The sequence below is a fragment of the Aythya ferina genome (genome assembly GCF_964211825.1).
Source record: "Aythya ferina genome assembly, chromosome: 26".
NCBI lineage: Eukaryota > Metazoa > Chordata > Aves > Anseriformes > Anatidae > Aythya > Aythya ferina.
In genome coordinates, this window is record NC_140324.1 from 5,804,984 (window position 1) to 5,829,217 (window position 24,234).

At 51.8% G+C, this 24,234-nt stretch overlaps 1 protein-coding gene across 1 annotated transcript in view; it reads right to left on the reverse strand.

Moving 5' to 3' along the window:
* The window catches only part of STK11 (serine/threonine kinase 11), a 34,733-nt gene that overhangs the window by 5,842 nt on the left and 4,657 nt on the right, over positions 1–24,234 (reverse strand). The window contains exons 2-8 of the mRNA XM_084499044.1: positions 22,213–22,296; positions 18,572–18,661; positions 17,219–17,351; positions 16,601–16,737; positions 15,969–16,096; positions 9,480–9,537; positions 2,772–2,965 (exon numbers count right to left, since the gene is read on the reverse strand). Of these exons, the coding sequence (XP_084355170.1) occupies positions 2,772–2,965; positions 9,480–9,537; positions 15,969–16,096; positions 16,601–16,737; positions 17,219–17,351; positions 18,572–18,661; positions 22,213–22,296 (824 nt within the window). The remainder of the gene's footprint in view (positions 1–2,771; positions 2,966–9,479; positions 9,538–15,968; positions 16,097–16,600; positions 16,738–17,218; positions 17,352–18,571; positions 18,662–22,212; positions 22,297–24,234) is intronic.

Here is a 24,234-nt window from a genome sequence, read left to right on the forward strand (position 1 = left end):
GGTCATCTTTGGAGGAGACAGCTCTTATTTGGGATTGCTCCAAAAGGAGCAAACTCCCCTGGTTTGCCCCGAAGGAGCTGCAGAGCGCAGCGGTTCCCCAGGCAGGCTGACACCAGGCGGTGCCCAGCTGCAGCCCAGGTGGCTCTCCCGGGCCTGCTGGGCACACATCCACTCCAATTTTGCAAGTCTTCCTAAAGTTTCCGCTTTTTAATCATAAAGAAGTGCAAAAACCAGGCAGCAACGGGCTAACCATCACTAGAGAAGTTAAAGCATCACGAGAAAAGTCAAAGAAACCCAACTGGAACTAGAGTGAGAACAGACAGGAACACTTCTGCAGGCACGGGCTGCACTGCACAGAGTAACCCCCTCTGGAAGGGGTCACAAACTGCTCTCCTTGGCAGCACGCTGCGCCTTTCAGCTGGCCTTTGGTTCAAACACAGAGCCAAAAACTGGGGAACGACTCCCCTGCAGAACAGAGTTATCTGCTTTTGGAATAAGGCAGCTTTCTCAGGGACAGGAGGGATCCTGCTGAAGCGTGGGGGACGTGAGGAGATGAGAGGAGCTGGTCCTGCACTCCCCAGCCTCTGCCACGGCCACGGGAAGCCCACGAGGGCAGCGCTTTGGGGCCTAGGCTAAGCTCCGTGCTCCTCTTCTGTGCCCGTGGCCGACGGGAGCACAGCTTCCTCTGCAAACAGCTCCTCACAGCTTCTGCTCTCTGCTCCAAGCCCTGCCTCAGCTTCCTCCTCTGCAGCTGGGAACGCACAGGGAAGCAATGGTGCTGTTAGAGACACGCACAGCTCGCTTTTTACACCACCACCAAAAGCATTGGGACTGTCCCGGGGGCTCTCAGGTTTGGTCGCTCGCTGCCTGCAACAGCTCTGATCCCCCCGAGCCTCTCAGCTGGGAAGCCTGGCCCGGGGCTCGCTGTGTGCCCAGCAGCCAGCCCTACCTTGTGTTCACCTCCTGAAGCTGGTTCAGAAAGGACAGTGTCAAGTTGGAAAGGGATGTAAGTGGTGCTGGCTGTGGATTTGTCAGGCCTGAATGCTTTTTCCACACTCAGACCACTTACATGACCACTTACACGTGGGCTGTTGCTGGCAGGAGCCCTTGCACAGGGAAATGGGCAACCTCTGGCCACGCAGAAGGCATCTGGCAGGTCCTCTTCCCCCCTGCTTCTCTGCCTAGCAAGGCCCTAGCAGTCAAGTACATGCTTCGGTGAGCCCAGCACATTTTTGGAATGAGGCATCCTTTGAAAAAGCCTCCGCTAGGCTCAGAGGAAAGGTCTGGCCCCGGTCAGACTCCGGTAGCAAGTCTGTGGGATGTAAGAGAGCAAAGGACGGAGCTCTGCAGGTCACCCAGCTGGCACCGGGACATCAGCTCGATTAGAAGAGGTTATAAATCACCCGACTGCCTCCAGTGAATCAGCACTTGGAAACAGATCCTTCACTTTGATGAGACTCCCTTCATCTTGGCAGGCTCCACCTCCGACCCACCTACGTATCCACTGGACCCTGCTGGGGATGGGACGGGGATGTCCTGGAGCACAGCGCCCCGAGGCACAGCCCTGGAGAGCCTGGCTTGAAGCAGCCTCAGCCCTTCTGCCCTCGGAAAGCTCTGCCTGGAAGGCCAATCTGGATTCAAGCTGTTGCCCCAAGGAATTTTGGGTGCAATTTGAGGCTTATTACAACTCAGGGCCTTATGCTTTGCTCTTCTGTGCTGGTGATTCAAAGAAAATAAAAAAAAAAGTAGTTTCCACCTAACCAGGAAACCAAGAGAAAAACAAGGTCTTCAGGGATGAGATCTCTGCACAGGTCAAAACCAGACCTGGCTTTTACTTAGATCCACAGAAATCCACCAAGCCATGGTTAAGGAAAAAACTGCAGCAGTTTGGTTAGTCTTGAAGTGCAGGAACTGGGGCTGTCCTCACCACAAGGGCAGGTCAGTCGCAGCCACCTGCAGCCGCTCCCATCCCTACACCCCGTCCTTGAAGCCTTCCCTCCAAAACAGCAATTAAAGTGGGCCAGGGCACAGAGAGCACTTCTCAGGGAACTCGCAGGGTGTTGATTTCGGCACCAAGAGCAGAGGCAGGAGACCAGAACTGCTGCCTCACGCAGCACAAGCAGCACAGCCACAGGGGCCAGCAGCCTTGGTCTGCAGTCTCACCAGGCACAGAGGCCGGACCAGGCTGAGCTCTCGATCACCATCGCTTTGTGAGAACTGCACAGGAGAACCCAGACACACCCCTCTGCTCACACACCCCTCTGCTTGCTGCTTGGCTTACCTTAAAACATTGGGAAATCCCCAATAAAAGGGCAACTCTGCAACCACGCTCCCAAGGCTGGAGCAGAAAGGAGCCTCAGCACAAGGCCTGCAGCACTCTTCTCCCCCAGATGTGCCATCTCCTCCGAACACTGAGTCACGCCGGGGCTGTGCTCCAAAATAACTCCGTGAGGCTAGCAAAGCCGGCCAAAAGAATTAAGTGTGCTCGAGCAACAGCGTCCAGCAGGAGCAAGCTATTACTGGAGGAGGAAGGAGCTCAGCAGATGGGAAGCACACAGGAAGGGGCATCCTGGTGATCAAATAAAGGACCAAGGCATCCGGAGCATCGCGGCTCGCTCGCTGTGCGTCACTCTCACCACTTAATAATCAATACTCTCCTCCAGTGCTGGAAGGACGTGCTCAGACCTCACAGCCCTTCCTATAAAAAGGCTCTAGATGGACAGGAGGACAGTCGCTTCCGCCCTTCTCATCCCGGCATCGCTCCCTCCTACCTGGTACTGTGAAATCCTGAGTGTAGATGATATCATCTTCAATGTCATACAAGTCATCATCTTCATCCTCGTTGTAGCCATGCAGATCTTCCAGATAAGGCACCGCCGTCATACTTCTCCACTTGTCCTTTGTTTCTGGGCTGGGAGGTATGGGCACCAGAGTCTCTGCCTGAGCATGTTTCTTACGAAACCAACTGCAAAGAGACCAAGAGCAGAGTTTCATCAGCACAGCTTCACTTTTCAGAAGGCACAGAGAAATCCTCGACAGTACGAGTTGGCCCCGTTCCACCCCAAAGCTCAAAGGTGCGTGGAGTCTGCTTAAAGAGAGCTTCCCAGCTGGTTTTACACCACTGCATTTTTTTAATTGTGTAATAATCAAGTGGAAAGTATCAAGAAAGGCAAGTGCAAGGACAGCAGCAGCCATGTAGCTGCTCCATCCACTGGTCCCTGGTCAGCCGTGGAGGGAGCCCAGCAGGCCTGCCCAGCTGTTGGCACGTTGCTGCCCACTGCAAGGCACCCCGGGGTGCACGACACCCCCAGAAGGGCACAGACAGAGCACAGAACATTTTCTCCATCACCAGCTCAGCCACACCGAGGCACAAAACTGCTGCTCCCTCCCCATAGGTCAGGGCACATCAGTGGAGCAGCCCGAGCTCCTGTCCGAGCTGTATCGCCAAAGCAACAGCAGAGAAACTTCTTTATGCTAAAGATGAGGCTAATCCAGCATGACAAGGCAAAAGGGTTTGCAGGACGCAATTCTGAGGAGTGCTGTTTGCTCCCAAGCTCCCTTTAACAGGCAGTTCTCAAGATCAGAGCGAAGATGCTCCACGCTTTATCTTTCCATCCGTATTACCATTAAACCCAGTAGGCACAGTGCTACCGCCTGCCCACTGAAGGTATCAGCCCTAATTAAACGAGGAGCCCAACAGGCTTGCATCACGTCAGCACCTCTGCAGCCAGGTGGGCGGCCTTTCACAGCTTTTGTCCTCCCATAGCAGGGTCCCAGCACCCCCACAGACACCCTCCCCTCCTGTCCTGGGGTTTTGTTCCACTGCCCCTGGAGGCTGCCACACGGAGGCACCTGAGGCTGCTTCTTACACCTTGCCCCGTGGGTCCTCTGCAGGAAGGACGGGACAGGAGGCACCTGCCAGATCTGCCCTCTGGTTCCTGCAGTGGCCTTCCAGGAGTGAAACCAGAGGTCAGCCCAGCTCCCGGCCTAGCAGGAAGCGAGCAGGTCCAGCCTAACTTGATTTGGGCCAAGAGCTTCAGCAAATCCTGCGGCTGGCTTCCTCGGAGCTGCGCATGGCACACCACGCTCCTAATTCGATCATTTGATTTCCTTTACTTGGGAGACTGCTTTCATCAAGGCAGCGACTGCCAAGACAGCAAACGCAGCCGAGGCTGCTCCAGCCTGGCAGGATCATCTCGCACAGGAACAGAAGACCCAACACAATCAGCAGCTATTTTTTGCCAGGGGCACTGGAGCTAGAGGGAAGCGAGCTAAATGCCAGGGACCTGAGGAGAAAGGAACACGCAGGACAAATGAGATCAGAACGCCTGCCAGCCAAGGGAAGGTTTTAAAGGGAGAAAGCCTACAAGTCCCTAGCAGCGTGTTTTTATTTTGCTGTATTTCAGCTTTGCCTTTCTTTCCTTCTGTCCTACTTACCAGGAGAGTAAAAATAGGTTTTTATTAACAGCTGAAACCTGAATCACTGTACTCCAGTCATCACGCTCCCATCCTCTGGGAGGTGATTTCAAATACTTGCATATGCAGACATGGTAATGAGGCTACAGAGTGAGCGGTGAAATTCATTGAAGTTCTGAGAAAATCAAAGACCTCTTGGAAGGAGCCTGAAGCAATTCTTTCTGGAGTAGCAGAGTATTTCCTGGCAAGCAATTTTCCAGCAGGGGCAGGGATGCTGCTTTCTATACCGGCGCTAAATGTGATTAGTGGAGATTTGCTGTTCAGCTGAGGACCACTGGCTCCACCAAACGCCCTGATCTGGCTCGAGATGCTGCTGCCCACTGCCTAAGCCAAGCAGCAGCCGCAGAGATGAGGTCCCTCCCTCACCCTGCCTTCCCCACCGACACTAAAACACGGGCTGGATTCGCGTGCTGCTGCCTGAGCAACCCCTTTATTCCCAAGCAGTTCCACGGATGTGTAGCGAGCCCATGAAGCACAAACAGGAATCGTGATCCCGCCCGTTAAGCAGCAGTGGCCTGAGTTGCTCTAATCTACAGGGAGCTAAACAGCAAGGGTCAAGGGCTGAATGAAAAAAGGGACCTGGGCTGACCGAAGCACAGTGATCCTGTGTGGTTTGCAGCTCCCAAGCCCAAATTTTACATCAGAAGTCACCACTCAACTCTGTCCAAGTTCTGGTAGAAGCACAGTTAAAATAAGACCAGGTAAGCACAGCTGCAGCTTCCACACTTGCAGCTAATTCATTTCCCATTCTAGGCCACCAGCACTGCAGTTTGCTTGTTTGGGGTACGGACAATTCCCTCTGAAACCAGATGCCAAGCTGCAGCTCACCATCCTGCCAGCGAGGACCTGCTATGAGCTGTTTGTCACCTCCCATGGCACCGTGGAGGTCACGGGCACTGCCAGCCCTGTGCAGGCAGATGCAGAAGGCCCAGGGCAGGAGGTCCCTGCAGCCACTGCTCAGCTCCTGGGACATCAGGAGGCGTTCAGGTTCTCAAGCCAGGTCCGTTAAAGCCAGCAGCAGGTAAGAGGAGCAGTGCCAGGTAAGAGGAGCCGTTTTCCCCAGCTGATGCCAGACCCATAGGGCACGGCTCAGAGTCCTACAAACAGGAGAGGTGCTGGGTGCACAGATGGAGACCGGCGTTGCTTCCACACCAGACAGCCACGTTACGAAACTGATCTGCAAGACGTGGGCAGAGGAACCAGAGACTCCCTCCCATGCGCCTGCCACAGAGAAGTGAGACAGACCCAGATGCCTGAGCAGGAAGGGAAAGGAGAAGAGCTTGTGTCCCCCCACAGGGAGGGCAGTTACTGCGTGACACCGCAGATGAGGGATGGGAAGAGCCCCTCGGTACCCACGCTGCAGCACAGGGTAAGGGAAACCCCTCTCCCTCCCTAAAACCAGACACTGAAGTCCAGGAGATACTCAGCACCTGCGAAGGAATCCCCAGTGGCACCAAAGGTGGGTTCCCAAGGGTTTGAAGAGCACAAAGCATCCAGCAGCCTCGCTGCAGCTCCACGGGAGGACCTTGGGTGAGCCCAGGACGGTGCCACCACCGCCCGGGGGTCAGGAGGCAGCTCCGGCCCCGTGAGTTCGTTTGCACCTCCGCTAATGAGAGGTGGAAGCGCCTTCCCCTTCCTGCTGTAAGCTCTCGCAAACGTATCTATGACTGAACAAATTAAGTGTGACACTTCTGGAGAAGGAAGGCAAGATGGTTGCCTTGGAAACTAGGGACAGAGGTAGAATTCTGCATCCACTTCATCACTTTAAGTGCTGCAGCAGGGTCAGTGAATTAGTTAGGAAATGCAGTGTACGAGCATTAAGCCCTTCAGCAAAAGCACAAGGTAGAGAGGAGACGGTGAATAATCTGTAGGGAGCAGGCTGCTCACTCCCCGGCTCTTGGCAGCATTTCTTCACCGCCCTGCACCCCCGCCCGGGAGCACAAAATACTCACGGAGGTGAGCTCAAAGTGTCAGCTTTCATTGAGCATCATCCTACCCAGATCCTTCTGGGAAGAGCGGGCTTCAAGGCTCTTCCATTGTTATTCGGGGGCAGCTTCTGGCAGTTCATAAACTCAGATGTCAGGCTGAGGGAGGTTTAATGCATTGCCATTTACCACTCCTGGGTCTGCACTGCACACGTTGCTTCCAAAGGCTGTGCAAACCTCGTCATAGACTGGGCTAAGTCAGCTTGGTCCAGCTCAATTAAAACAGTGCTGAGGTGGGAATTTGATGCAAGAGTTCACTACAGAAGTGAGGAGATGAGAAAAGCATAAAGATAGAGAACAAAGCAGGTTCTTCCTGCAGAGTGCTTCAGGTCGGGCTGTCACTACAAGGGAAAGGCATCTGGAGTAGCTACAGGAACAAGGGGAGGAGTGGCAGGACTGCAGGCTGTCAGTGACATCAGCTCAAACACAAAAGGAGACTTCAAGCAGCACAGGAAGGCACCAGGTAACCCTGCCTTGAGCCAGCTCCCACCTCAGCAGGGCAGCCCAGGTAGGTTGCTTTGCCTCTAGCCTAGTTCCTGCACCCCAACGCACGCTGTCCTTGTAGGAGCACAGAGGAACCCCAGGGCACCAATGACCATAACTCCCCCTCCCCGACTAGAAAGCTAAGGACTCTAGAAATCAAGTCTCTTCCCACTAAAATGCTTTGGAAAAACCCTCTGACGACCCCTGACAGGCTACCTGCTGGCCCTCCGCTCGCTTTGTTCACTGAAATAAACCAGGGGCAGGCCAAGCACAAGGGCCACGCTTCTCATCTATTTAGAGAAAAGCGACGAGAACCAAGTGCTGGGTTCTTTAGCACGATGCTCTTCCACAAAAAGCAGAGGGACAGACACATCCAAAGCCCAAGGCTGCAAGCTCTGCTGTGCTTGATGTAATTATTAGGATGCCACAGCAGGAGGAAGGAGGCAATTACTAATAGGGGAGCAAAGCCTGTTAAGAAGCACTGGCTAAGCTCACAGAAAACTAATAAGAGACTAAGCCTTGGAAACGCTCCTGTGTTTGCAGGTAGAGCCTCTCCTCAGCCCCTCTCCGTGCTTGGAGATTAAAGCCTCCCCAGCAGCAGCCGGGCCCAATTAGAGGGCGGCTGTGCCTCTGCAGCGCGGGGAAGCGGCTGCCCTCCGTGCCAGAGGCACGCTCCAGTTTCTCCTGCTCTCCCACTACAGGCAGGGCCTCTGGAGAAACCTCCCTGCTTCCAGCTGGGCAAAGCTGACGCAAAAGCTCCCTGCCACAAGGGAGAGGTGTAAAACCAAGTACAGAGCTGGAGAGGCAGCTCAAACAGCCGGCAGACAGCGGCACACGAGAACCACGGCGCTGAGCTGCACCTAGGGGCAGCTCACAGCACGCTTTGGACCCACGGCGTTGATAGGAAAGAAACTGCTGTCAGTGATTTGAAGTGCTTTTGGTGATTTCCTCGGTACCTACTAACCTGCTCCACGGAGTTGATTCCTACCACGCTTCTCCAGTGCTCCCTGGCAAAGCAGGGGTTGGCTGTGTGGCAGGCTGATCACCCTGCCACCAGCTGCAATGAACAGAACCACTTCATACCAGTACGACAGCACACAGTGCTTCGCTGTATCACAGTGCTTCCCTGTACATCTTGAAGCCTCCAGTCCTCAGTGGGAGATGGGAGAAGGAAGTCAGCAACAGCAGGAGCTCTTGTTTCGAGGATCAGCTCCATTTGGGGTCCCAAATGCTACGCAGCATTTGAGAGGCCAGCCCCCAGCAGCCCCCTTCACGGCCCACTCTTACTGGGAAGCATGTGCACGGGGAAGGGCACCCTCAAAAAGCAAACGCCTGCTCCTATCACCTCCCACAGCCGCTGAAACAACCAATGCACGGCGCTTGGCTGCTATTAAAAGAGCCTGCCTGCTTAATTAATTGACCAGGCAGCTACATCAGACCTGCCCCCAGCCCCTTTGATCTTAGTCAGGGGTAGCCGCAGCTGCTCCTCGGCACCACACCAGCGCAGTTCGAGCCTGGCTGGTTTTGTTCTGGGGCTCCTGCAGATGCCTCCCGTGCCATAACATCTCCCAGGGATCACCATCTGACAGCACACAGCTACCGCTGCTGCTTTTTTCAGAGAAACAGGAGGAAAATAGCGCTCGTGCTGACTGCGGGCAGCACAAAGCAGGCTCGCTGCCTTCTAGGATCAGAGCCTTGTTTTTACAAGGTTCCCAAAAGCTTTCTGGGCAGGCTTGGAGGCAGGACCTCTGCCGAGCAGCTGCGGTCCAGCAGGCAGCTCTGCATGTCCTCAGAAGCACTTCCTAGTCAAATAGCAGATAAGCTAATGCAGCCTCCGCGCTGAAGCATCCTTATGATGCTTTTTGTTCTTGTACTTTTATCCGCCCAGGAAATCTCTGCTCAGAGGCAGCATGTTCAAACAGATCCTTTAAAAAAAAAACTCCTCAGAGATAACGGGGCCTCCCCCCCCCCGCTCAGACAATGGCAAGGATAAAGGGGGAGGATATGGGGGAAGGAGGAGTATGACATTAAAGAGAAAAATAAAAAAAAAAAACCAACATTGTCCTGGAACAGTTTTCCACATACTGCTTCCATCTGGAGCGAAGACCAAGGGATATTTCTGTCACCAGACTGTCCAGAAGCCCAGAACTAACACACGCTCCTCAACAGCCCTCGTTCAATAACCCAGCTGTAAGGAGCCCCTGCTCCTCCGCTCCATTAGTACTAGCTGGCCTCTGAAACAAATTATCCAGAACCCTCAATTATCAAGAACCAGTCGCACTAGAAACATATTTTCAACATATTCATTATTCGCCGGTTAGCAATTCAAATGCTTTAACCGGATGCTCTAATAGGAGGGAAAAAAAAAAAAGCCAAGGAGAGGTTGCCAGAGCACCAGCAGAGCTGGAGGAAGGATATCTAGTGACTTCCATGTGTCTGCTGTCAAAAGGAAAAATGAGTTGAGAGCAATAGCACAGGTACATTAGCATAAGAAGCAGAAAGAGAATGACTAATAGGAAGAAGCTGAACACTCACTTGTGCTGCCTTATCTGCTGTATTGAAAATCTCTTGGCTGGGTCGTATTCAAGCATCCCTGAAAAGAAGGAAAAAAAGTCCAGGTGTGATCACAGATGCTCTCAGCCAAGTTGAAGACAGGAGGTGTAAAGCTCTGCCCTTCCCTCCCACCACCCTGCCCCAACAGCAGGCGATGTGTCCGGCCCTCCTGGCAGCTCCAGGAGCCTCTACCTTGCTCCATTGGTCACAGGGAGGGCAGCACAAAGGCCCAACTCCACTGCTGGCTGCCTGCTCAATCTGTTCCTCAGTTTCCCCACCTGTGGTGCAGACACGACCTTTCCCTCCCTCACACTGTGGGGCAGACTCGTACAGCCCCAGATCGTACGCCCAAGCACGTCTCCAGGCAAAGAGCAGCAGGGTTTGCATTTAAGGGTAACACTACTGAACTTTCTGGGGAAGAGGCACGGCATATGTAAAGCTGTGTGGCACCCCAGAAACTCCACAGTGAAGTGAAATCCTGTTCTGGAAGTACAGCTGCGAGAAGTAACAAGCAATCCTACTGTCCATCCTATCAGCCGTCTTTTTGTCCTAGCCAGAAGTTTGATTCCTGGCATCAGCTGCTGAAATAACTGGGATTAGGGTGAAGAGAGTGGAGGGTGGAAAAAAAAATAGCTCATCTGTATTCACCCTACAAAAGAAGGGGGTGGATTACTTAAGCAGACTCATGAGATGCCCACTCTGCTCCACTATCTTTAAAAAGCACAACTCGACGGAAGGAAATAAAGAAGGAAGTTTTGCTGTATTTGTCAGAGACGAGCCAGTGGGACCCAACAAGGCTCATCCAAGCACCCAAGATCCCTCCAATGAAGCTCCCAAGACCACATTCATCTGGTGGACGTTGAACTCCTGCTGCTGCACATTACAAGCAGTTCTGCATGTGTTGGATGAACCCACCAGTGAGCCCTGCAGAGGCAGCACGAAGAGGAAGGTTTGGGGAAGAGGTAGTAACGGGAGCAGCCCATCTCCAGCAACCAGAAGAAAGGCCAGGAAGCAGAGCAGAGCTGGCAGAGTGAACGGCGGGGCAAAGGGCACTCAAAGAAGTTGCGAGGACCTTGCAGATGGTTTTCTGCAGTACTCTTGAACAATGATATTAGAAGAAAGCAGCCAACAGCGCACGCGATCAAGGCTGACTCAGAAGATCTTCCCTGTCAGCTCCGTTTGTGTCGTGTTACTACCAGTAACGATTCTACCGTAAAAAAGACAGAAAGCCACTGTGTGTGTCCCCACAGGCACTTCTGCAAGGCTCGGTCACTCAACAAGCACACGCTTAGGAAATAAGCTTTTGAGAATAATTTCTTATCTTTAAAAAGAAGGAGATTTTTCAGCAGATAAGGGTTTATTTAGATCGGTTGTAGCCTATAGAGGATGGGCAGGAAAAGATGGTGTGAAAGCACTGAAGTCACCTTCCCCTCAGAAACCAGCACCGTTTCCCATGGCAATTTGAGAAGATTTATCAGTGCTGCTGACGGCACTACTAGCCTTAAGCAGGTGGCATCGCTACTGCTCAGCGGTATGAAGTAGGTTAAAAAACAAAAACAAGCCCTGGGAAGACTTCCCCAGGTTAGAGAAGGCTGGGTGCATCGCAAGCATGTGGCCACCTGAACTCCAGGCACTGGAGCCTTCAGCATTCAAAGCTTTGGACTGAGCACACCAGGAACGTGTCACTTGCCTTGCTGAGACCATAAAACCACCTCGTGGCTGAGCTGATGGGAGCTCCCTGCTCAGGAGCAGCTCCTCATTCTGGGTATTTTCTCCCCCGAGCAGAAGAAAGCCCTGCAAACAAGCAGCAGCCCAGGCTGCAGCTCCAGACCAGAACTGGGATTAAGTGGCAGGAGGTGATTAATGCTAGTGGCAGTGCCAAGAGCTGAACAGCTCGGCTGCTAGCGAGAACCACCACCAGGAGAGTATTCTGAGCTGGCCTTACGGTAAGGGTGAGAGGCAGGGGAGATGCATTTGAGCCATCTTCAGCAGAGAAAGGATTGATCCTGAATGCTGCTGGCCCACAAAGTGCTGCAACACCTGTAGTACAGCAGCAGAGTGCTTTCACTGGGCAAATTCCAAGTTCTTCTCTATTCCAGCCTGTCTGTAGGAGTCCCTGCAGCCTTCTCAGTCCCAGGACAGCTGAGGCTGGCACGATCCTCTGGGGATGATCCTGTGCAACCCCTTACTCAGAGCAGGGTCCACTAGAGCAGGTCACCCAGGACCATTTCCAGCTGGAGCACCCTCATCACAGCAGCTTGCTTTGGCTAAAGAAAAAATAAATATGCATCCCTCCAAAGGCTGTTTAAAGAATGACAGGACTAACAGAAATTTAAGGCATTTACCAGATGAAACCGGTGCAAGCAGAGGATAAGGCTCTAAGGTGAATTATTAAAAGGGGCCTGGCAGCACTGGTTACCACTAGCTATGGTGCAGAGCTGTATTGTTCTCAAACAAGCAATTAAAAAGGCATGAAGAAGGTAATCGAGCAAAAAATATTTCCTTAAAGGAAAAGGGCTGCATTTCAGGCAGCGTTCAAACGAAAACAGAACATCCAATCCCTGAAAATGTACATTCGTGTGTTCGGCGTGACTCACTCATGGCAGGCCTGTGGCTGAAGTCCTGCACTGAAGAGACTCGAAGACAAAACATCATGTACTATTCACCAGGCAAGTCATCTCAGAGCGTCTGCCCACAGCAGCCACACATCTCTACCATTTACGGTAAAGATTTCCATGCAGTTTATCTGCGAGCAAAGAGACGCTGCAACGGGGAGATTCTTCAGGAGGATGCCTGACTCGCAAACCTCTGCTCCCCTGGTATTTTGGGAGGAGTCGCTGTGCCCATACATGGGAGATGATGCCCATTACAGCACCCCGGCAGCCTCAAAACCCTTTCAAATTACATCAAGCGGTAATGCGAACACTGGAGACCACAAACCTGTCTTGAGCTCCTCGTCACAGACTCCAGCCCACACGTTTTAATAATCCTGAACGAGCACAGCATTGGCTCACATGGTAGAATACATTTTTTTAAGCAGACAGCACGATCTGAGGTATGTTTTCTGAGAGGCAGGAAGAAATCTAACAGCTATACTTTGAATTCAACCTGGGTTTTATTTCAGAACAACATTTTAAGCCATCAATATAAAGCAGAAAACATCCAATTTGTAAAATGAGACGGGGATTTTTCCCTCTCCTCCATCCTCCACAAGCACAACCAAGTGCTCTGACCAGAAACTCCCTCTGCAGGCAGACCTGGGAGCTTTGATGATGCACATGCAGAAGCCTTGCCGCTGGCTGAGTTATAGCCACCAGCCTGCCTGACTGCTGGCCCCGGGGACTCCCTGCTACTACAGGATTAAATCATCCCAGTCAGCAGGGTACACATCCTCTTATCCCTGTGAGGTGAGGTCACGGCAACTACACAGAAACCAGAAAAAACGCTGAGAAACCAACCCAAACCAAGCCACTTGTCCCCAGCCACAGCCTGGAAACAACCCCAGGTGCCTAACGCAGAGGCTGCAGCCTCAGAACTTCCCTTTGGTAAAAGCGGATTGCAAGAGGCAGAGCTGACCCTGCTCATTTTTCCTGCTCAGAAGCAAGCTGCATGGAGTTGGTAAGTCACATGCAGATGTTGTCAGAACCTTAGTGCTGAGCACTTCCACTTCGACACATCTCTTCTGACTGTGCACACAGAAGGCAGAGCCGTACCAGCCCTTCCCATCGGTGAGATGTATAAATAAAGCTTAATTCCTGATCAGGGAGGCAAAAAGAAGGGCAGCATCCCAAGTAACCAGCTGAAGCACACTGCCATGCAAGTCTCTTCACAAGCCAAGTGAAACAGAAGCTTTTAGGCCCTCTACATTCTGCTTTTACTAGAAAGTAGAACATACAAATAAAAATAAGCCCGAGGGGAAAAAAAGTAAAAACACCACTTTGAGGTTTCTGTTCTTTGGTGGACTGCTTCTGAAGCAAGCTCTAGTTTGTTTCCCAGCCAGCCTGGCACTCTGGTTAACGCAGCTTATAGCCACAGAGGAAACAAGCACTTTGCAGCACGCTGAACTCTGCCTCACAATAAGAAGGCAGCGAACGCTTGCAGCACTGCAGAGTGCTTTGAGCCTTTCAGAAGCACTGCAAAGGTTAAAGGCTCCAGCAAGACAGAGCTGAGCTGTGGGTGTCTGTGCAGCTGGTAGCACAGCATCAGCCAGCCATTGACAGCATCTGATCCGTAGGCTTTGAATCAGTTTCAACCTGCTGCAGCAGCAGCAGGCACCTACCAGGAAATGCAGATGTTCTGGAGGAAAAGCATGAACCAAATAAAGCACCCTGGTTTTGTCACCATAGCTACGTAGGATCGCCACCACAAGGCCTCAGCCCACGCCTTGCTGCCGGCCGGGCTGTGGGGCTGCTCAGCACCCCGCAGGGTGGAGGGCACTGGGCATCTCTACAGGGTCCAAAGACAAAAGGGGTGAGGACTTGGCTAGGATGAAGGAAGCAACTCCAACAAGTTGGCAGAGATGAACAGTTTTGGACAAAGGGCATCAGCTGTGAGGCGCCTTGTTTGAAGTGAGGCAGAAGGAAAAGAGATTCTGACTCCAGGCCTCACCCAGGGGATGGAGAAGGAACAGGAGGGAGTTGATCTGCTAATGAAGCATAAGGTTTGGAGCTATCAATATCCTCAGGACAAGAAAAGAAAGAACAACCGCCACGCTCGTTCTCCCTGGGGGGCAAAGCTAAGTGCAGCAGAGAGGCCGATGGCAAACCCCCAACGATTTCTGCAGGCTGCTGTAGCAGACCGGCTGCCAGCCTCGACGGGCTGCTGGACTACAGGGGCAATTCCCAAGCTGAAAAAAAAAAAACAGAAAAACGCTGCGTTTTGAGCCAGCATTCACAAGTCAAGCACCACACGTAGATCAGGACATTGTTCCCCGGGGCACAGGGCACAAACCATCAGTCAGAAGTGCCGGGCAGCCGGCAGCAGCCTCGTTAGGCTGAGCAGAGCAGCCGTGGCAGCAGCTGCAGCTCGTAGCTGTGCCTTACGTAATGCTCTGAAAGCTGCTGGGGCTGGGTACTGCTCCTTGGAACACCTGGAAAGGAGACATTTCATAACGCTGCGGGGCAGGAGAAGCTAAGACGGCCTCAAAGGACGAGGCTTGCAGGGGGTCTGCCACCCCCTGGGAGGTGGGGGGCTGGAGAGGAGCCCCCGCAGCCCGCCAGCAGCAGGCAGACGGACAGACAGCACCACCTGCTGCCACAGCCCGGCACACAGCACCGCAGGACAGGGCTCTGCGGGCCCGGGCTGCAGCCCCTCACAGCCCCACAGCAGGTGCTACTTGTAGGGGAAAGCGCAGTCATAAATGCCTCGAAACTCTGAACCTTTTGGCTAGCCACAAAGCACGAGAGCGCCGTCCCCCTGCAGAGGACGCAGCGCAGCACACAGCCCCCGTGGAGCAGCAAACAGCCGCGTTCCGAGCAGACCTGATGACACTGCTGACGGACAGGAGGAAGCAGAGCTGACTCAGTTTCCTCACGGTGCCCCATAGCCCTTCGCCCACGCTTACCCCGAACTGCTCGCCTAGCACGAGAACCAGAAAAATAAACTTGAAACGAGGCGGCCTCATTTCATGTTTGAAGGCAGGTCTCAAACAGCTGAGGACAAAGGGAAGGGAGCAAGCCCACGCTGAGGGCTGGGAGCATCCCTGCACCTGACTGCTTTAGAGAGGCAGCAGGAGCTCCGATCGGGATCTCCCATGTGCTAGAAGCGCGCCCAAGTGCTGCCAACCAGGCACCAAGCTGGCTGCTAAACACAGCACAACTGCTGCTTGAAGCATTCAGCTTTTAAAAGAAGCTGAGAGACTGCTCAACGCTGAACCTGAAACTATTTCAACAAGTGACTAGAACAAAAGCACAAAAACCCACCCCTTTCTTCCACCCAAAAGGTGCTGTTCCTGTTTCTGCCGCAGGTCTGTTATAAGAAGGGGCACTCTGCTCCACCACCCTCACTGCTGGAAATTTAGGGGAAGGGATGAGACAACTGGGACTAAAGCACACTGAGGGTAGAGGCTGATGAGGAAGGACAGCAGAACCTGAGTACTCAGTATTTCTTGTTACAGAAAGCTTGGGCAAGGAATTTAATCGAGTGTTCTCACTTGCCATTTTAAATTTAACCTTGTGGGCTTCGTCTTCAGGTCTAAAAGCTGCTGAGAGCAGGAGAAAAATAATGCAAGAACCAACTGCTTATGGAGTAGTGTCTGCAACAACTGCAACCCATCGAGGGTTTTGCATATCTCAGGAAAGTGCCAGTGCTCGAGACCTTCCAGAGTCTTACCCTAAGATAAATAATCCTACCTCCTTCCTAATAGGATCCCATGCTGTCACAGGATACTTGGAATGAAGCTCTCCCCTGGTGTCTACAAGCTGAGCACTCCACGTTTTACCCATTCCTCTTAGAGTCAGCTGAGAGACTCACCTCTCAATAAGTCTGAGAGTGGAGGACCACAATCCTCTGGAATTGTGAAGTCGCCTTTCCCGATGTTTTCAAATAACTTATATATATTGTCCCCTTCGAAGGGGTATAGACCCGTTGTAATGTTGTATCTGTAAAGAAGGAGAAGCTGTGTGAGAAGAAGCACACAGAACAGGAACTTAATTCTTACGTGGCTAGGTAAATCAAGAGCAGACAAGAGTAAACTAAAGGATGAATATTTGGAATGCTTCTTCTAACTTTGTCTTCCTTTATCGCAGCCTCTTCATTCACATGAGTCAAAACCACTAAGACATCTCCCTGACAGGCTGGGACGGAAGAAACTTTTAAAAATAAATACTAGAGATACCAGCGCTTTGTGGTTTCTATTATTATAGTCGCTGCGTATCTCAGATGCCGAGAAGTGGCTGGCAGAGACTTACTCAGAGTGGAGATTGCTTTATTCAGAACTGCAAGCACTTTGGATGGGTGTCTGCTCCCCAAAGGAAGGGCCACACCGCATACACCCACTCCCCAACACCATGCAGAAGAGCAGTGACGACAGCAGGTTGCACAAGACCGAGCTGTTTGGAGGCTTGCAATTTACTGCGACTCCTGGATGCTGCACAGGCACTTACAGCGTGACCCCTGCGGACCAGATGTCTACTTTAAAGCCTGAAAAGGTATCAAGGCCATTGGCGATTTCTGGTGGCTGGAATGCTGGCGACCCTTGGCTCGTTCTGCACGTGTCATCCTCTGCAAACGGATGCAATGCCTGCAGCAGAAGAGAGCCATTAGTTTCAGATTCCAAGGCACACGAACCGTAACTGGTAGAACATTTCACACACAGGGAACACTCTGCTACTGAACATCTACTTACACATCACGAGAACGTGCTACTATAACAATTGCATGCCACTGGTGATGCTTCCTGAGCTATTCCTACGTAGCTGAGGCACTCTTGGTATACAGTTAAGTGCAAGGGGATGTAACTTGTCACCAGACTTCAGGGTTGTCTAAAATTGATGTCTTTGCCTATGAGCCTCCAGGATGGAAGTTTTGTGCTGTTACCCGCAGCGAGATAACAACGTTGTGAGAGTTACAGTAAAGATTCAGCAGAGTCACTCTAGAGCACTCTGCAAGTGTAACAGAACAGAAGCCTAAACACACAATAAATCAATGGATACCACAAAGGTGACCTGAATCTAGAAAGTTGTGCCTCCCACACTCCTGACTTCACTGCGGTTCTCACATACCTCTGCTACGCCTAAATCAGATATTTTCAGTGTCCCATTGGTTGTTAGCAGGAGGTTCCCCGGTTTTATGTCCTTGTGGACAATCCCTTGGCTGTGCAAGTATTCTAAGCCGTCTATAAGCTGACAAAAGTACCTGCAGAAATTATTAAAGAAAAAAAAGAAAAAAGTCAAGCACTTCCAGAGACTAAGACTGTGAATTACCAATAATGCTTAAAGCAAAGACTAATGTTATTGGATAAAGGTAGGTACACGAACACTTGACGCTGAGGAATTTGAGAGTGAGGTGTTGTGTGTTAAAAAGAACTTTTACAGGCAGGCAGAGGTCACCTGCCAGAGCTCCGCACCAGTGCGTTAACCAGCTCAGGCTCTGCTGAGGCCCTCCTCACAAGTCCGTGCATTTTCAAAGTGTGGGCACCACGAGGCACAAACGGGCCAGTTAACTCTGACACCTGACCTGGCCTGGGCTAAATTAAGCTAGCAAAAGATGCCCTTTCAGTGGCTTAGCTCTCTCTACTACAGGATGGGGAAAAAGAGGTTTCCTTCAGTCGGCAGAAGGTTTATGTTTCTGTTACTGGCTGGGCAAAGGTAACAGATGGTCAGAGACTGTTAGCATGGCATTACTGTAATGTAAGAAGCATTGTGCATCGACAATTGTTCATTCACTTTTTATCTCATAATATCCAGGAAACATTACCCATCTGAACGCATCGATCGCTCACTTAGACCCTCTATGATCTCAGACACCATTTAAGAACCTGAAAATAGTGACTACAAACTTGCTGGTCTGCACTGATTTTATGTAGATATAGATATTTATATAATCTCCTTCCTATACCCATTTCCAGAACTTTAAGGTTCCTTTACTTGCATGCTAAAACGGGCTTCAGATTAGCCTAACTAAACAAGCTCAGAGATCATGCTGGATGTTGCCAATTCTTAACCCAAAGACCTTTAACCTTTTTTCCTGACGCTGAACTGTTCAGCTTGCCCCATTTAGATAGGGCAAATCCTCACAGAATCCCCCACCGCACCCATCTTAGCTGAAGGACAGCTACAGCAGAGGCCAGGGAAGGCTGCTGTGCATCTCTTGCAGCAAAACAAAACAAAAGCAACAGAAGATTCGATAGCAAGATGCTTTTTCTTCCCAGAACCAAAGGGTTCTCCCTGTCAGCGTTTCATTATTCTTTTTTTTGGTTTTTATCCCCATGGATGTAAAAGATGTAGTTATTAAACAAAGTTAGTTTGACTTTAAAGTGCAGCCAGCAGTCTAATGGAGAGTGGAACACGTTCCTGAGTTCAAGAGATAGCAGCAAGGAGAGGCTGATGCAGGCTAAGGAACAAAACTGCACTTACCCATGAGCCTGAAAAACTGGAAACCTCTTTTCTGGGACACTGTCCAGCATCTCCTGCATCCCACACACACAGTACTCCATCACCATATACGTGAAGGCAGAGTTAAGGAAGCTTCAAGGTTAAATACTTCCCAGGCAAAGGCTGCGCGAGGACTGCAGCTGGGGAGCTGCAGGTACCTGGTGCACACACACTTCAGAAGCGGGGCCTGAGCTGTGCCTTATAAACATGACAGAAGTCAGGCAATTCTCTGAAGTGGCTGAAAAAAAAAAAAAGTTAACCCCCCCAGCAGAAGAGCTGCAGGCTGCAGCATTCTCCCCAGCCCCTGGCTGTTCCACAGCTGGCAGAAGTGAGCTCTCATGCCCTCCCCCAGAGGTTGTTCTTCCTTTCCTGTAGGCACCACCTAACAGCTCCTGCTTACCCCATCCCCACAGCCGTGTAGTAGGAAAAGGATCCCTGGACAGCTGGGAAGCTTTTTTTGAAGCCATATGGACAAAAAAAAAAATTACAATCAAGTGCCAAGAGCTGGTGGCACTTCTTAGTATTTATTCCCTTCCAGCACATTCCTTTTTTCATCTCCTCAAGTTTTAATGTTGGGGCCAAACAAAGGAAACGACACAACCGCCTGGAGCAGGAACTGCCTCTGCTCCCCTCCTCTCCCAGGGCTTTTAAAGGCAGAGCTCAGAGGGGCTCAGGAACAGACCCTGAGACATCTGCTGGCTTTGTCAAGGGAGTGCACCTCTGAGGTGAAGAGCAGAGCGAAGCAGGACTGTGGGGCAGCCCCTTCTCCAGCAACACAAAGCACTTGGTTGGTCACTAATTATTCCTGGCAGCTGCCTTCTTAACCTAAGCCTAAAATAAGTTGCTTATCTCCCAAGATACTGCCTTAACTCTTGAGGCAAGAGAGGCTGAAGAGATGGCCTGCATTTTAAGCGGGATCTGGGCTAAAGGCTGGTGCCCTTGTATAGAAGATTCCATCCCAGAGCTCAAAACACTGCCCAGACTCACTGATTTAGCGCTACGCCCCCCATACGAGCTGCTCTTCAGAGGGATGCTGAAGTACTGCAAGACTTTGTGATGGGCACGATGCCACCTGCAAATCAGCAGACACAGGAACAGCAGGAGGAGCCCAGGTTTCATTCCTATCATTCCTTACCGTGGAAGAAAGCTACGGGCTACTTGTATGGCAGTGACGTGAGAGCAGCGCTCCCAAATTCACGAAAACAACACTAATGGGAGATTTCGTAGGGTAGCTGTTGGGAAGCCAAAGCCAGCTCTCGTTCTCATCTACAAAGAACGACCTGATTTTGGTCTCGTTAACTGCCAGGCTGGTTTTTCACCCCTTCTTTTGTGACCGATCCACCTCTGGCCGGTCAGCCAGATTACAGCACGAACTTCCAGGCTGGAGCAGATCTGTTACCGGTGCCCTGAGACGACTGAAGCTCTCATCTCTGCTAATCAATAGGGTTCTGCTCCCACGCACGCTGCACACACTGGTAACAGAAGCTGTCGAGGGAGGGTGCCAGCTGGGATGCTGCTTATTGAACTGGGTTTATTTTCTGCCTGGATTAGCTCTCCATTCATCACCAGCTCCGCATTCCCAGCCACAGCAGGTCAGCAGAGCAGCCCATTAAATACTAAAGGTAGTTGATATTTTTAATCCAGTCATCGCAGCTTTCCTATTAACAAAAAGATCATTGGAGGCTTTGACTCGACTTGTTAAAACACTGTCTGCCGAATAAGTACAGGACTGCAGGCTTCAGCCACGTTTATCAGCAACAGAAAACGCAGGTGAAAACACAACCCTCCCTTCTGAAGCATTTGAAACTGGGCCTGTAATGTTCATCCTGGACATTAAGACTTATTTTTAATGAGTAACAGGGAAGGAAGCGACAATTAGAAGTTGAGTGAGGTACAGGGGAGGGATGTTGCCTTGCACAGCTTCCTGCAAGGCACCAATCCAAGCGTTTGCACGACTACACAGCAAAACGAGGAAGGGAACTGACCTGCAGAGAACAGCCTAATGAAAGGGAAAGTTACCGTTCAGCTGGATCTGCTCCCAAACCCATTTGCCACGCAGCTGCACAAGTGCTTGTACTGCTGCATCCGAAAACATGCTGCACAGGCACTGCCAGTGCCAACAAGAAGCTGGAGAGAGGTTAAAGCACAATCATGGACAAATTCCCTCTCCAAACCCCAATTCCTCCAGTTACTGCCAGAATAAAGAGGTGCAGAAGCAAGCCTATAAAAACTACAAAAAACCAACTAGTTCCTTTTCAAACACATCTGTTAGTAAAGCAAGAAACATCCCCACGGGCTCAGAGAGGCCAAAACCCATTTCTGAATGACCACTTCGGGTTGTCATCACCTGTTACCAACACACGAGGTCTCTCTCGGGCTCTTTTTCAACACGCCTCTCCTTCAGCATCCCAGCTTCCTATTAATTAAATGCTATCTTTCTACAGGCAGTAATTGAATTACAGTCCCTTCAGTCTGTTAAGGCCACAAAACACAAGTGAAAGTTGTCATGCTTTTCATATCAATGATTTGGTGGCAGAGCATTTGATCTAATTAAAGCACACAATTAAGTTACCCGTTTTCTGAAGTACTGTAATTGGAAGGCAGTATTTAGAAAACACTGCCAAAAATAAAAGTGGCTATTTATAAGGCGCTACAACAGATAGCTCAGGGAGCTCAGGAGCTGGCCCAAGCCAAAGGGTGCTCCCCAGAAGCACCCAGCTGCCCACCCGCACGTCGAGGCACAGCGTACAGCAGAGGGGGGCTCAGAATACTTGCAGGACCGCGTGCTGCAGTCACACGTCGCAGTCCAAGCAATGCATCCAGATCTCAAGGCCCAGCTTAGCTTCCAGACCTGGGATTCTGTCTCTGCACCGTGCACAGGAGCAGTGTGCTTCCTCTCTCTCACAGCCACCACAAGCTTCCTGTCTCTCCCAGCAGTACCACGAGAGACCTTCGCACGAAGAACACAGCAGGAGGCTCTGGAGCTCATCTATCTTGGTGGGGCTGCCTGGCAGCAGAGTGCTCCAACTGCCCGTGGAGGAGGCACGCTGCTGGCGTGCGCAGCCCCTCCGCACGAAGGGAGCGAGCTGCAGGCAGCCGTGTGCCAGAGAACAAGTGATTTCCCTCCCCTCCCCTTTCTTTTGAGGGAAAGAATAAGAATGCCTAAACCATTGCCAAGAACCTAAAGGAAAAAACGTTACAGGAATTGATTTCACATAGCCTCAATCAAAACAGAGCCATCTTCAGGGAAAGGAAGCACTGCCATACAGCGCCAGCCAGGACAGGAGGCTCAGCGGGACAGATCCGCGGCTTTATTTTCATCTCTGAGCTGCTGAAGGTCACATAATGAAGCACAGGATTTCAGTGGTGGTTCCCCCCTGCTCCAGCCCCACAGACGTAATCTGGGGACAATATTTTTATTTCCCAACTGAGAAGCTGGGAAACTTAAGAAAGCACACTTAGTGGAAAGTATTCCAGCCATGCGATACGTTTAATACTAGGGGAAGTAATTTTAAGCTTAAGAAACATTCAGCAGGGCCTTAAAAGCAGAACTAAAATGATTCAGCACTGCAGCAGAAAACGACAAGAATTCAAACCTTCCAGCACTGTGTTGAAAAGGATATATTTTCTGCTTCTCTTCGTTGTATAATACATCTACCAACTGGATAACGTTTTTGTGCCGTAATCGTCGCAGGAGCTGAATTTCCCTGCAGGAAAAGAAAGGGGAAAAACATTAAATTTAGAAGGCTATTTCCTTACTATGGAACGCAGCAAACATTTTCTAATGGATTTTTACACCTCAAACTGCATTAGCCCCGGCTGCTTCTCCTAAGGTTACCTGCACACGCTGCCTGACAGGTCTTGTGCGTTCCTGAATTCATTAGCCCAAGGTTAGCCCACGAAGATACTCACTGGGCACTGCCCAGGAATAAACCAGGAACCCTTCCAGTTAACACTACACAGCCCCTCGGTTTTCCCCGGACAGGGATCCCAGCTGGGATACACCCAGCAGAGGAGCGAGGGGTGGCGGCAGGAGCCCGCTGTGCTCAGCAGCACCACGCCGTGAACTTGGGAACAAAGACAGGAACAGCGCCTTCTTCCAAGCTCTAACTCGACCGAACTGCTCAGAGATTTAAATTGAATCCTTTTTTTGTGCTCAGCATCTACTGCGAGGCTGAGCAGACGCAAAGGGAACTTTGCCATGAAACGGGCCCTCGGGTGGCTCTCCTATCAGCCGCCTCGATCTTTGTCTCTCGAGATCTTGCACTCGGCCCCAAACCACCACATTTCAGTATCTTTTTACATTAAACTCAGCCTGCAAAATCCTGCCGGCCGGCTGCGAAGAGGAGGAACAGGAGGATCAGGCCGGTCAGGTCGGGGTGGTTCTGCTCCGCGGGGCTGGGAGGCGCAGACGCTTCGATGCCGCTCGGCCGCGGGCCGGCGCTGAGCTGCTTGCAGGCTCCTTTCGCGCTTCCCTCCTGCCACCTGGGGAGCAGCTTGGAGAAGCCTGGCTGCGTCCCAGCAGCTGGGGCTCTTGGAAGCAGAATTAGAAGGGACTCGGAGCACAGCTTCAGAAGGGACAGCCTCTGCCCGAGCCCACGGCACACCCTCGCCCCTCGGCTCCAGCACAGCGGTGTGGGGACGCCTCGTGTCTGGTCAAAGCAGCAGCTGCTCCTTCAGAGAGCTCATAAAGTGCAGGGACACGAGCAGTTTGTTTTTAAAAAAAGATCTTTTAGGAACTCCTGAGCAGTGTGGTACTGTCTCGCTGCCAAAGGTCGGCCCCGGCACTCCTCCTGTATCACACAGGGTTTTAAAAATTGGGGCACCTGCACGGAAAGGCGGGGTGGCGAGGCAGAGCTCCGCGGGGTGGTGAGTTGAAATGGCAGACAGATTTGCAAAGTGATGCAACTGCTCTAATTATAGGAATGACCAAAAGGCTGAAGTGGATTAAATTAGCATGGAAACCTCAGCCAGCACCGGCGTGGCTCTGAGAACTTTGTGAATAACGAGGGGGGGACGGCGGAGGCCTCGGGGCAGGCCAGCAGCGAGCAGGGACACCCCGGGAGGGTTACTCTGCTGCGAAGAGAAAGCTCCCAACACCAGGGAGCTTCAAAACACCCATCCCAGCAGCTCTGTTGCCTGTAACGCAGCTTGGAAACACCACACGGACTCCTTCCACCTTTCAGAGAAAAATAACCGTCGGTATTTCCGCGGTGCCCGTTTCCAGGAGGAGGCCGGGGGCGGCGCTGGGAGCCTCCCAGCCCAAATGCCACCCACCTCCGGGGCAGAGGCCAGGCAGCCCGCTGGGTGGAGGGCAGGACTCCTATTTTTAGCTCCTCTCGCATTCTGAAGTGCCCGAGGAATGGAGGCAGCCACACACCAGTCACCTCCAGCTCCGCTCCCAGCCTTCGCCACGCCAGGCAACGCGGGCCTCACCTCGCCAGGAGGTGCCTGCATTGCCTTCCCCCCTCCCCAGTTAACACCAGGAGGCCTCCTTTCCCTGTCACTCCTCATACACTGCACAGCTTTTTGGAGCGGAGCTGTCCCCAGCAGAGGGGAAGGGAGAACTGCCAGGTCCCTTAGCGGGGAGCTGTCAGACCCAGGCTCACCCGGACCCACCCAGACCCAGCAGCTCTTTTTTCTTG